The sequence below is a fragment of the Notamacropus eugenii genome, chromosome 6 (genome assembly GCF_028372415.1).
Source record: "Notamacropus eugenii isolate mMacEug1 chromosome 6, mMacEug1.pri_v2, whole genome shotgun sequence".
Classification (NCBI taxonomy): domain Eukaryota; kingdom Metazoa; phylum Chordata; class Mammalia; order Diprotodontia; family Macropodidae; genus Notamacropus; species Notamacropus eugenii.
Genome location: NC_092877.1, coordinates 46,439,194 through 46,452,287, shown reverse-complemented (window position 1 = coordinate 46,452,287; position 13,094 = coordinate 46,439,194). Strand labels below are relative to the sequence as shown.

At 44.9% G+C, this 13,094-nt stretch overlaps 2 protein-coding genes across 3 annotated transcripts; both read left to right on the top strand.

Moving 5' to 3' along the window:
* Positions 1 to 4,471: 4,471 nt before the first annotated feature.
* C6H20orf141 (chromosome 6 C20orf141 homolog) lies at positions 4,472 to 7,998 on the top strand. 2 transcript variants are annotated; one of them, XM_072619802.1, is made up of 4 exons: positions 4,472 to 4,522; positions 5,933 to 6,041; positions 7,387 to 7,620; positions 7,707 to 7,998. In XM_072619802.1, the coding sequence occupies exons 3-4, from the start codon at positions 7,409 to 7,411 to the stop codon at positions 7,921 to 7,923; spliced, it is 429 nt and encodes a 142-aa protein (XP_072475903.1). In that variant the 5' UTR covers positions 4,472 to 4,522; positions 5,933 to 6,041; positions 7,387 to 7,408; the 3' UTR covers positions 7,924 to 7,998. The 2 variants fall into 2 exon arrangements, with proteins under 2 accessions (XP_072475903.1, XP_072475902.1); XM_072619801.1 differs by lacking the exon at positions 5,933 to 6,041 and having other exon boundaries at positions 4,478 to 4,522.
* A 1,023-nt stretch (positions 7,999 to 9,021) lies between these two features.
* Positions 9,022 to 12,574, top strand: TMEM239 (transmembrane protein 239). The gene is made up of 2 exons (XM_072619800.1): positions 9,022 to 9,133; positions 11,963 to 12,574. Exon 2 carries the CDS (start codon positions 11,976 to 11,978, stop codon positions 12,462 to 12,464), a length of 489 nt encoding a protein of 162 aa, XP_072475901.1. The 5' UTR covers positions 9,022 to 9,133; positions 11,963 to 11,975; the 3' UTR covers positions 12,465 to 12,574.
* Positions 12,575 to 13,094: the final 520 nt, after the last annotated feature.

The following is a 13,094-nucleotide window of genomic DNA, read 5'->3' as shown; positions in this document are numbered from 1 at the left end:
TCTTTCTTTTGTGAATTGCCTATTAGAAAATACATGTATGGCCACATATATTTATGATTGCCTTCTGGCCCGTTTCATAGGGATTCCAATATATGAAGTACTAAATTAAAAGCCCTGAGTGAATATTAGACTGGAGACTGTGACTAGAGCATGCTTTTGTGTCTGGACACAGACTCAGGAATGTCAAAAGCCATAATAAAATGTTATATATTTTGGCGGACTGTATATAAAATATAGTAAAATAGAATAAAAATATATAAGATATTTTAAAAATTCAGGCTGGGAACAAATTGAATGTCACATTTTGTTGTTTTTGTTATTTTATCTTGAGACCTGTTGTGAATTAATGGTTACCTGAGTGAGGCAGGAGCTCTGAGGCTCTGAGGAAGCTTTTCAGAGCCCAGTTAAGACTATAAAAGACTATAAAAACCTCTGTTTTCCATGAGAATGAATCAAACAAAGAAGCAAACACCAATCATCTATGAGTTTAAGTCAGACTCTCTCCCTTTCCTTTTCTCTCCTTCACCTCTTCAACTAATTACAAAGATTTTTTAAAAAGCACAAAAAAATAAAGTGTGCATGTGGCAGAGGAGGTGATCAATAATTCCTTAACTCTTTGCATTTCTACCAAACAATTCCCTAGAAGCCCTAAGATTCAAGAAAAATGAACACGTATCAGACATGAGCCTTTCCTGCAGAAAAAGAGAATACCGAAAAGCCACTTTTCAAAGCTTCTGTTATACATGCTTTTCCTCCAGTCCCCTCCCACTGAACATGCACCCGGATCAACCTGTATATGACAGCAATTGGAAGTCTACCTGAAGAAGCAGGCTAGAGAAATTCTACTGTTCCTTATCTCTAGCTTTCCTGAGGCCTTGTGTTTACAGTAAAGAATGATCTTAAATACATCTCTTTCAGATATTTAAGTTTACTACTTGAGGGCCATGTTCCTTTTTCTTTTTAAAGTATGGATATTGATGTACCACAAAAATAATTTATTTGAAAAGGTTTTATTGTAGGAATAAAAATGGGTAGGGAAACTTGATAAATTCTCCTTCTCATTTTGAGAAAAATAAATCTTTGCATCATAAACAATGAATATGAAAATTTTGGAGAAGCATGGGAAGACTTTTATGAACTGATGCCGAGTGAAGCAAGCAGAAACAAGAAGACAATATACACAATGAGTATAAAAATGTTAATAGAAAAAAACAGAAAAAAAGTTAAACTGAATGTAGCGCTATTGATGGGATACAAGCCCAAGCCAGGACCTATTCCCCTTGGATCAGGAGGACTTTTGTCACATTTATCTGCAAGGCCCCAGAAAGTCTGGCCTCGGGTGGGGGGCTCCTTGGATTTCCCTTCCATCTCTCTCAGTCGGAATACTTCCTATCTTCTATTTAGCATTCTTTGAATATCTCTATCTCTCCCTTTTTTCCTATTACCAGTCATTCCCATACCACCCCAATCAAGACCTCAGGATTGCCCACCTGCTTCCAGCCCAAGCTCTTCATTGTCTGATATCTACTGATTGCCTCCAGTGGCTTCCAGCCCTTGACCAGTCACCCCCTCCTTGGACTTCTCCTCAAGACCCTCCCTAAACCCTTCCTCCCATCACCCTGGACTACCAGACCACCCCCAGATCCCTCCTACTGTCATTTCTGTATTTAAGTTCCATCTTGCCTCCATGAAGGTGCTCAGATTCAATCCAGCTCAGACTCTATCTAGCTGAGATTCTATCTGGCCCGCTTGTGAATACAAGTGTTACAAATGCTTAGGCTCCTTAAGAGTCAACCCAGTAAGATGAACCTTTAATAAACTTTGTTTTCTTTGACTTTAAGAAGGCTTGAGTCGAATTCATCCGAACAGGACCTGGCGTGTCAGTATTTCGGAGTCCCCAGCACCCCTCAACCTCATCACTATTATATTGATGAAACTTGATCTAGGAGAAAACGTAAGAAAATGCACAACCCCTTCTTTTTCCAGGGGTAGAGGGCTATGGGTGTGAAAAATTGCATGTACTGTCAGAATCTCTTGGTCTGTTGCTTGGTTTTGCTAAACTTCTTTCTCTTCTCTTTATTTTTTATTCCTTGTTAATAGGGTTGGCTCCAAAGCCTGAGGGAGTGGGGAAGAATATATTGAAAGTGAATGAGATATCTATATGTACATATGTGTTTTACTTTAGCAGGGATGAAGTGTAGTACTTTCCACAGAGCTGGGCATGTGCTCTGGCCTCTTTCTGTGAGGATTTTCCCTCAAGGATAAATATGACCCAACAACTCCTGACTGGTCCCTTAATCTTTATGACTGGGGTTACATCAAAGATAACTGCTGTCAGAGTTAATGGAACCCTTGATCTCTATCCCACTCCAGCAGGTTACAAGAGTTGGAGAAAGGTTCCTATCTTCTTTTTAGTTAGCTCCTGTGTGACTTCCTGTATTTCTCTTTTTAGGATTTCCAGTAATCAGGAAGCAGAGAATTTCTTTCTTCTATCCAGTGGCAATTGTAGCCATAGCCACACAGTGAACAACTTGTGCTTACCTAGGTGAACCCAAGTTCCTGGCTGGTTTCCTCTGTCTCTGTGTTTCTTCTCTGAAAAGAAATCTGTATCCAGAAACAACAAACCTGTGAAAAAAGGACATTTTCAACCTTGATGACTATTTTGTGAATTCAAGAGCATCTGTGCCACTGAATTGATGCTAGCTGGTCACCACAGTTCTTGTAACTGCATAGCTTTTAGAGGAGGAGATGGCCACCAAACAAGAGGATGCTGCAACTGGAAAGTTTGTCAAAGTTCAAGGCAAGCTCAAACTGGCTGGGAGATCTGAATCTTATGAGTTATCTAGACAGTGCAGGCCTGAGGTGAAAGTGAAATAATCTTTTTTAGCAGTCTCGCAATGTTGTCTTTACCTTTTAGGAGAATGTCATGATGTTAACAGGTCTTTCTTGTTTAGTGTTTTAAGTTAATGCATACTTTGTGTATTTGTGTATATGTGTAGTTAAAGCATTTCTTTTGTGGTGGAGGAAATAAATAGCTTCCTATAGCTTATATCTGTTTTGAACATTGTGTATCTTTTCTGAAAAGAGAGACTGTTCATCAATTTGGGGAGGGAACATCAATGTACATTTTCTGAGAGAGGCTTCTATTAATCCCTTTTGTAGAGATCTGAGACATGAGACATACCTAGCCTTTGTGTTGAAGATTTTTTTCCCCATAGTCTTATTCTACAATCCAAAGACATCAAAAGAAACTTGATCTCCTGACTTTGCAGTTAAGCAAGCCCCACATTGAATCCAGGATCTGTGTGAGTACAGAGCCAGAGCACTCTGAATAATTACAACTCCATCAGAGTGGGATGGATTGTCTCCAGAGGTGAGTTCTTCCTTAGCCTTCAAGTAAAGACCAGATGACCAAATGTCTGACTCAGAGTGGAGGGAATTGTCTGGGCACAGGTAGAGTGAGATGGACCTGGAGGTCCTTTCCAGTTCTGAGAGTCTGAGGCTTATAGTGGTCCTAGTGTTTGATAAAGGCCCTAGGATTTTTTTTTTTTGATACCTTTGGCTTTTCATTAGTTATATTTTCCAATTATATCTCATCCCTATCCCCTCCTAGAGAGCCATCCCCTGTAGTGGTGTCATGAAATGAAGGATTACGAACATCACCTCTTATCTCCTCAGAGAAGGGGTTAATCATGCAAAAATTATATCTATCTTCTCCCTTAAATATTTTTAGTCTAGGGAAAATAATTTTTAAGTTCAAGCTGCACTCCTAATCACTATACCTTAATGTGAACAGAGTACCCCAAGCTACTTATCCAAGACTTGCTGATAAATATCAGTTCCACAATGAATTCTCATAGCAAACAGCAAATAAACCCATTGATCCAAGTGGATAGCAAAATAGAAATCAGAGAAAGTACACAAAGGACAATGTATACCAGACAATCCAGAGCAAATGAGTTCTCCTTTTGGGAGGGAGATCACTCAGCTCAATGAAGAGAGAAAAGGGCCAGATCTCAGCCAAGGGAAAATTCCCTGAAGTTTCCAGTATAGTAAGCTGGGAATAGGGACATGATCTAAGGGTCAACTCCTCTAATGTTGACTTCCTCCTACAGTCTTTCCTCCTTCAGAGACCTGAAGAGAGTTTGACATAAGAGTTTTCTCCTTTGAAGCTAGAAGCTAGAAGACTAGGTTCTCTCTTCTCTCCAGCTCTCAATTCCACCCCTTATTCAGGTGAGCAATGAGTCCCATGCAATGGTCCTTAGAACCAATGGTTACAAATGGAGCAAAAGGGATCAGGGAAATCTTTCTCTATACTTCCCCCTCTCTCCCACTACCCAGGGTTGGGCATCATTGCAGACCAAGCTAGTCCAAAGAGAGTTTGGTCACAGCTATTATGTGTATATGGGGCGGGGTTGGGGGGAAGATGACCTCTGCAGTAGCCCCTACTCCACAGGTCATAATGCCTTCCCTCTCCCCTAGCAGTTTATGTCCCCAGAATGGCAGGCCCGATAGGGAGGAGGTGAGGAGTGGGGAGGTTGGGGAGGGAGAAAAGGAACACAGGACTCCATAGTAATGACCATGTTCCATCAGAACTGGCCCAGAACGCTCTTTGCTCTCTGTACTTGGCAAGGAGCTCATCTGATGTCTCTAGGGCTGCCGGCAAACCAGGCCCCAGCTGTCTTGAGTTCATTGTCCTCTTCCTCATAACTTTAGGTCCTACCTTAACTGGGTTTTGACAATGACACTTCTGTCCCCCACTTCCTCCCCAGGGTTCTTATCTCCTCATCTCTGGTTAGCTCCTTCAGGACATCCTATTTCCTCCTATATTCCAAACTCCTTCTATCCCTGACTCTCCCCAGAAATGCTCCCCACAAGGTCTCTTAACTCTTTCTTGGGTCGCCAATTTCCCATTTCTCTCTCCCTCATCCCTGTGCCTCTATTCCTGTCTCCTAACCCTGTCTCCTCCATCTCCACCTCTCTACCCCTGCCTCCTCAGTCTCATTTGTCTATCTGTCTCTTCTCCAACCGTCTCCATAATTCCTTTCTCATCTGTCCCCCCCAGAATCATTTCTTTTATTATCTTCTCATCTCTGAGGCAGCCTACTATAATGGGCAAGACCCTGGACTTAAGCTTCAAAAGGACCTGATTCAAATCCTGCCTCAAACATTTACTAGTTGTATGACTTTGGGCAAATCATTATGCTTCATTTTCCTCATCTATAAAATAAGAGATTACACTCCATAACCTTTAAGGTTCCTTCTAACTATGAATCTATGATCTTCCCATCTCTGCCTTAATTTCCCCCTCATCCATTTCTCTTCCTCAAGTCACTATTTCTATCTCTACAATATCTGCATGATCCCCTCAGGCTTCTCAGCCACATTTTACATTATTATCTATCCCCCTCCTTCCAGATACCCTTTTCTCCCTTCTTTTCCGTGTTGCTGCTTTCTCCTGTCTTTTCTCCTTTCCCTCTGATCATTCCCTTGTCTCTGGCTTCATAAATAGAGGCTTACTATCTAGAACATGGGAGGCAAAAGCCCTTCCTGACAATGCCCTTGCCCATGATCATATCTGGAGTATTAGATTCAATTCTAAAGAACACATTTTGGGAAATGAGCCACTCACTGGCTCTACATCTTCCTTTCTCCTCTTACACTCAAGTCTTCCCCAGGATCCGGGGATCCCCTTAGCCCTCTTCTTTCTCTGTCTCTTCCTAGACATTTTCATCTACTTCTCTGGCTCCATTATTGTCATCTCTTCATAGATAACATGCATTTGTGCAGATGATACCCATATCTATAGTCATCCTTGAGAGCTCCCTTGAGCTCTAGTCCCGCTGGCAGAGACATTACTAGCAATTTTTGCCTTGAGAAAGTGTTATGAAATAGTATCAAATAAACTTTCTAAGACAAATTTGGTTATCAGGTGACAGATCTAGGATACTAAGAAGTTGTTGCTGAGGAGACCACTGCCTGAAGGGAAGGCTCATCTGAGATACAATAAGACCTAGTAAACTGGAGAAAGGGACCACCTGGTAACTTACTATTTTAAATCATGATTCTTACTAACAAGATACTAAGTACCATTGTTTCTATGCTCCTGAATGAATATAAACGCTGTCAGTGCCCTCTAAATATTGGCACCCTGGAGCAGAACTTCAGTCACCCTGCCCTAGTTACATATCTCTTCCTGTTGGACATCTTCCACAAAGTTGTTCTTGTAGCAAATCAAACTCAACCTTAACTCTAACGTTTTCCTCAAACCCTGCCCCAGCTCATTCCTCTCTAAGTGCACCATTGTTATCCAAGCAGTGTCAGAAAATGCGTGGAAAGGCATGATGGTGGCCTATCAGGAGAAGTCAAGCTCTTGTCCACAAATCCTCCATACGGACCTAGAAAATTCACCTCATTGAATCCTAAGGGAGAAACGTCTTTGGCTATAGTAGCTGTTCCCTCCAACTTACACCCCCTTGCCCCAGTTCTATTTCCTTCCTGCAAGACCCAACTCATGGGGCCTACCTAATCTCTTCTCCCTCATCCCTAGGAAAATGATTTCTTCCTCATCAAATTTCTCGTGTCACTTTGCCTGGACCTCTTAGGTCTTATCTACTCCTCCTTTAGACCATGGTTACTTGTATATATTTCCTATCTCCCCATTAGATTGTTATCTTCTTGGACCCATGATGAAAAATGTTCTCCACTCCCAGAGAGAGATCTGATGAATTCCAAGTGCAGACTGAAACATACTTTTTTTCACTTTCTTTGTGTTTCTTGCTTTTCTTTTTTTCAACATGGTTAATATGGAAACAGATTTGGCGCGATTTCACATGTATAATTGATGCCATATTGCTTGCCTTCTTAATGGGTGGAGAAGAAACAAGAGAGAGGGAGAGAATTTGAAACTACAATTATTTTTAAATAAATGTTAAAAATAATTTTTAGAAAAGATTATATGCTTCCTGAGGGCAGGGCACATGTCTTATCACCAGTGCTTCATGCAGCACTTTGTATATAGTGGGTGCTCTATCAGTATTTTTCTGTTAGATTGATTTGTTTCCTGTTTTCTCTCTCCTCCACTTCTCTTTCTCTTCGTCTGCATTCCTATCCCTATTCCCTCATTTTGGCCTGTTCCATTCCAAAGATCATGGCTTCCTGATAGGAACAAAAGAAGCAAAATAAGAACTGAGGAGTTCTTCTTCTCCTCTGTTGTCTGTTATTGCCTCTTTCTTTCTATGAATGTCTGACTTGTTCACCTCAGAATTTTCCCTAGTTCTTTGCTCCTGAATTTTCAACTTCCTAACATCTTTAAAAAAATAAAAAGGAATTCTTTTGTGTTCATCTTGCCTTACCCATCCCTATCTCTTATTTCTATTTCCCCAGGATCCCTGTCATTACAGATCGAATGGGCCGGGGCCTAGAAGCTGGCGAGGGTCCTGAGCTTTTGGAGGGCCATGGTATGCCTTTGAGGAGTTCACTCACACTCTTGGATGGGGCCCTGGGCGCCGGTATACTTGGACTTGGTGCTCGCCTTGTCCTGGCCCTGGCTGGACCAGGCATAGCTTTCCTGCTGCTGTTACTAATGATGAGTTTCCTGACTTTTGACCTAATGCATGGGTAAGCACACTGGATTCCTGGGTCTCTCTGCCCCAGAGAGGGTCTCTTTGGCCTAAGTCTCACCTTAGGTTCTCCTTTCCTTGTAGGACTCCGGAGTTGCCTTTGCCTCAAAGACCAATGTTTAGACCCCTTGGCCCAGGAGCAGGGGGCGAAGGCTCCAGCTTGCAAGAACCACTGCTCCCACCTGCCTTGAGCCAAGTCCTGGATGGATTCCTGCTCTTCACCCTTCTAGGGCTTATTTTTGGGGCCCTGATGCCCATCAGTATCTTCAGCCTTGTAGTCAGCCTAAAGGCTCTGGCCTGAAGCAAAGCCTCCGCTCTCCAGGAATCAGCAGGCTAAAAGATTCTCTTCACAGAAAATACATGAGGATTGCCCCAGCCTCTGCCTCTGAATTTCCTTTCTGGTTGTCTCTAGGCTAGGATGAGTGGTCTGGAAAGAAGACCCTAAATTATTCCAGGTCCCAGGGTTTGAAAAACCAATATAGAAGACTCTTAAGTCAGAGTAGACCCTATTCTACTCAGTAGCCTAAACCTTGGACCCTTAGATAAGTGTCTAACACCAATAGTGCTGTAAGGAGCCTATCTGATCCTTTCAGCCACACAATCAGAATCTTAGAATCTGTAGCTCAAAAGGGCCTTTAGAGATCATTTGATTCAATCCTCTCATTTTGTAAGGGAGCAAAGAAAGACCCAGGAAGGCAAAGAGGTCTATTCACCAGGACACAGGGAAAAAGTAGCAAAATTCCATGAATTTTAAGGGTCTAAGAGTTTGGGGTCATGGGTCATGGGGCAGAAGGTATAGCCCCCAATAACTTAAATCCTAGCAGAAGAATAGGAGGTTAGGGAGAACAGGGAGATGCAGAGGCCTGAGACAGCGCCGGCCTTGGTTTATGATCTCTGAGGAGGGAGGGTGTGGAAAGAGAATTCTATGGCAGGTTCAGGTTCAGCCTGCTGACTATATCAAGAAGGATGTAGGTCAGACCTTGGGCAGGCTTTTCAGCCAGGAGGCATTTAGAAACCAGGGAGTAGGGGAGACAGGGAAGAGGAGGCGAAATTCTTTTCCTTGGAGAACACAAAATCACAGAGCAAGTAAGGAGCATATTCATCTAGTCCAAACCTTTCATTTTACTAAGGGAGAAACTAAAGCTAGATCTTGGCTCAGAAAACCCCTTCTGTCTGGAGGTTCCTGACAGTTTGTGCCTTTGGTGGGCAAAAGACTCAAACTCTTTTTTTTTTTTTTAAAGATACTTTGTTTTGTTTTGCCAAAGAATGTTGGTTCCTGGACCCTAAATAAGGAAAGAGAAAAAAGACAAGGCCTAGAGCCTGGACTCCGGAGTCCAATGGGCTGGGTTCTCTTTGGCACTGTCCTACCCCTCCCCCAAAGCCCGGGTCACAATGAGGCCCCAGGGGTAGGGTGGAGATGGGGAGGCCGGGAGCCAGGTTGCAAGGATTCCTTCCCAGCTCTGTATAGGGAGCTGGCGGTGGCGACATGACCAAGGCTGCTGTGCTGGGAGGTAAGCCTAGCCCCACAATGGCTCTGGTGTATTTCTCCCTTTCCATTCCCTCTATGGTCTATCCCCTCTCCTCTCTCTTCACTCTTTTCTCCTTTTCTCTTTTCTGCCTCCTCCCTTGTCCTCTGTCTTGTGTCTTCCTGTCCCTTGCCTTGTTTTGCCATTGTCCCTTCCCGTCTAGACGAGAGGAATGCTGTAAGTATACAGATATATTTAGACTCCAGCAAAGTATTTGACAGTCTCTTATGGGACCCCTGGGGCCAACACAGAAAGAAGCTGCTAGGTGATAAAACTGGTGGATTCGGCAGGGGGAACCTTTGGTCATTCAGCAGTCCTTGTGGACTTGGGTTTCTATCTCCAGCCAAGTGCCCCAGGGATCTGTGCTATTTAACATTTTTATCAAATCTGATGATGTGTGAAGCTCAGAGAGATAGCTAACCTTGGGTGAGAAGGTCAGGACACACAGGACTCTAGGCAGTCCTAAGTGTGGGCCCAGATCTAAGCACACGGAATTTAATAAGAATAAACATAAAGTTCTACACATTAGGTTCGACACATCAGTTTCTTTAGTATAGGACAGGGGAGTAACGGCTAGATAGCTAACGTTCCATTGAATCCATCCTCATCAATGTGGATTGTCCCATGTTGGGACCCCATTAGGATCCATTCTCATCCATGTGTATGGATCACAAGTCATCCATGCATGCCTATCATAAAGAAAGGCTTCTTAAAATCAGGGCTATCCAGATGTGATGGTGAGTTCTAATCTGAAGTCTTCACGCAAAGGTTGAATGGATGGCCACTTGTCAGCCATGTTGTAGAGAGAATATTGTTCAGTACAGGTTGGAAGAGACACCCCCAAAGCCCCTTCTCACTCTTATATCCTATGATTCTGTCCCCTTCCCAACCCCATCTTCTATCTGTCAGGTTTACACTTCTTTTCTCTTGGTGGTTTCCTTTCTTCTCCCCTCTCTTGTTCACTCCCCTGATACCCATCTCTGCTATCCTCTCCTGGACCCACTTCCCTAGTTCTCAACCCTCCTGACTCCTCCCTTTCCTTTCTATGTCTTTGGTCCCTTCTTTGGTGCACTCTCCTACCTCCCATCTCTTCCCTTGTCTCCTTCCTTATTCTCTTCTGTCTCAACTTCTGTAATGAAATGCTGCTTTCTTAGAGTAGTTTAATCAGTTTCTAGGAACCCAAAACCCCACGATCCCTGGAGGAACAGCTAGTGGGTGGTTTATCCTGAGTCCTTGGGTTTTCCCTACATTTTGGCCTTTCAAGGAACAAAGCCCAATCAGAGTCTGACAAGTCATCAAGGAAAGAAGTATCAGAGCAAACCTATATTGAGAGGTAAAGGCAATGGCTAGACATTACATCCAGTCTACACTTGCTACCTCTCCCTAGCCTCTGTCTGTGAAATCCTTTTCTTTCATCTGCTTTCCCAGTCATCTGGGGCCTGGTTCCAAGTTTCTGCCAATACTTTAAGGATCTGTAGCTACTTTCTCTGCTGATATAGCTGATACAGACTGCAACCCAGACCTTAATAGACAGTCCCTTTAGACTGCTGTGTTCCCAAACATTCAAGCCCTGGCCAACCTTCTCAGGTGATGAGCCTCTCCACGGTTTGCTAGAGAGGGTTTGCTTTCTTCTTCTCTAGTCTTCCAGAGTCCTGGTTCACCTCCCTGATGGGACATTGGAGGAAAACTTCTGAACTCTCAACTAACCCCAGCAGCAACAGGGATGTAGGGTGGTTGCTCTAGGTTAGAAGTCTACAAAAGATGAAAAATCTCAGCCTTCAGCCTTGGTTTCTCAGGCTTCATTGACTCCTGCCTCAGAGGAAGAACCAGGGAACCTTTGCCCTGGAGCCCCAAAGCTTTTACTTTTCCCTCCTTTCCTCTTGCTTGATTCTCCCTAAGCTCTCTGATCCTCCTCTGTACACACAGACACACACACACACTCACAACACTACAGATTACACTTTAGATTTGCCTCCAAGTCTCTCCACTGACCAAATGTTTCTAAAGGTCCCCAAGTTAGAGATCTTGAACTTAGGGCTGGGTGGTTGGAGACAAGTAAGGTTCCAAGAAAGACCTGGGGATTTCTCATTCCCTGACCTCTAATGCCAACTGTTTCCAGGTGAGGATCCTGAGACCAGGTCATGTACAGGCCCTTTTTCCAAGCTTCCAGCCAGGGGCCAAATCATGACCTTTTCTTCACACCTGGGCTTGGCCACTAGCAGCTCTGCCCCAAGAGGTCCCAGCTCCCTCAGCCTCCTCTACCCTGGTGTGTCCAAGAAACTAATGAAACTTCTCCTCCCTCCTACTCCTCCAAGAAAGCAAGATTCCCCCCAGGGCATTTCATTACCAGAAAGTTCTTTCCCCTTTCCCTTTCCTATCTTCTCCTTTCTCTCTCTTCTCCTTCTTCCTGAACCTCACTACTTTGGGATCACTTCCTGTCACTCCCTGGATACTTTGGGACCATAAACCTCTCCCTAGAGGGTGCTTTAGGATCATTCCTTATGGCTTAGAATCAACCCCTTCCAGTCCCTTATTCCCCGAAGGCTTTAGAATCAAGCCCGCTCAAATTTAGAGACTCAGCTGTCACTCAGCTCTCCCTCAAGTTCTTTCAGACATGCCTCTTTCTTTACCATTCCCTTCCGGTAGGTGCTTTGAGATCCTCCCCAGGTACCTTGGCCTCATAACCTGCCCCTCTTGCTTTCATTCAGTTCCCTGATCTTTGGGAATCTGCTTCGCATAGATGCCTTCCGAACGCCGGTCTTCCTCACTAGGTGCTTGGGGGTCACAGCCCTTCCCATTACCACTCCCCCGCAGGTGCACCGGATCGATGCAGCGGGCCAGAACCGAGGGGTCAACGGACCAGGCGGGGGCGGGAGAAGGCTTGAGGAATAACTGGCGAAGCTGGGCTCTTTGGCGAATTTGGGATCAGTGGTGGGAGGGCCCAGGTGGAATTCGCCGACGTTTGCCATCTTGGTGTTCATCATCCTGCTGGTGGGTGCCTTTGCAGCGGGTCCTGTGGTTGCTTGAATCCAGCCTCTACCTGCTGCTGTCCCTGGGTCTGTGCCACGCCCTCTTCACCACAGGATGCCACCTACTACGCTCGCTCTGGCCCGTGGTGGCCACGATCTGGAAGCATCTACTGCCAGCCCTGCTGCTCATGGCCTTGAGTGCCCTGCCAGCCCTGCTCTTTGCTGCTTCCTTCCTACTGCTCCTCTCCACCCTACTCAGCCTGCTGGGGCTACTGACTGGCATGTCCCGGCCTGGACCTGTCATCAGCCTCAATGGCAGCCTCGACCCTGGCCCCAGATCCATCTAAGATAAGGGATCACCATCTGCCCCCTAACACTGCCCCCAATCCAGCCTTGGCCTTGAACCCGTCCTCAACCCTACCCAATACACGGGACGGGCTTTGCCCCCCTGCCACCGCCCTGGCCTGACTGTCTGCTCTGTCTAGGTTGGATTCAGAACTCCCCTGTTGCTCCCTTTCCTTCAGCTTCCTGCCTACTCTGGCCCAATCAAACCCAGGAATCCCCACCCTGTCCAGTCTCTAAGCCTAGGACCTATCCTGACTTCCTGGTCTTTTGAGTCTTAGAAGTCCTGACTTCCCTAGATTTTCATCCAATAACCCCATATCACTTTCACTGGACTCAGGAGTCCAGAGTCCTGAATTTGGAGTCAGAACACCTGGGTTTAAACCCTCTGTTCCTTACCTGTGTGACTTTACCTCCCTGGGCCCTGGATACCTTATCAGTAAAATAAGAAGGCTGGCCTAGGTGATCTCTAAGGTCCCTTCCAACCCTTAATTGTATGACACAATGACCTTTTCCCTTCCACATGGTCTCAGCTTATCTCAATTCAACTCAGAGATTCCCACCCTTTGGTCTGTGGCCTCCCACCTGAGCTACTCTCAGAAGCCTCTGATGAGGCTCTGGAGGGGCCAGCTGGG

What these genes read in the sequence shown, in the direction of transcription:
- C6H20orf141 (XM_072619801.1), top strand. Translation starts at nt 4,500, where the DNA reads ATGGCAGGCCCGATAGGGAGGAG. An exon ending in GCAGGCCCGATAGGGAGGAG is followed by an intron (nt 4,523 to 7,386) that starts GTGAGGAGTGGG and finishes CTATTTCCCCAG; the next exon opens with GATCCCTGTCATTACAGATC. An exon ending in ACTTTTGACCTAATGCATGG is followed by an intron (nt 7,621 to 7,706) that starts GTAAGCACACTG and finishes CTTTCCTTGTAG; the next exon opens with GACTCCGGAGTTGCCTTTGC.
- TMEM239 (XM_072619800.1), top strand. Translation starts at nt 11,976, where the DNA reads ATGCAGCGGGCCAGAACCGAGGGGTCAACGGACCAGGCGGGGGCGGGA.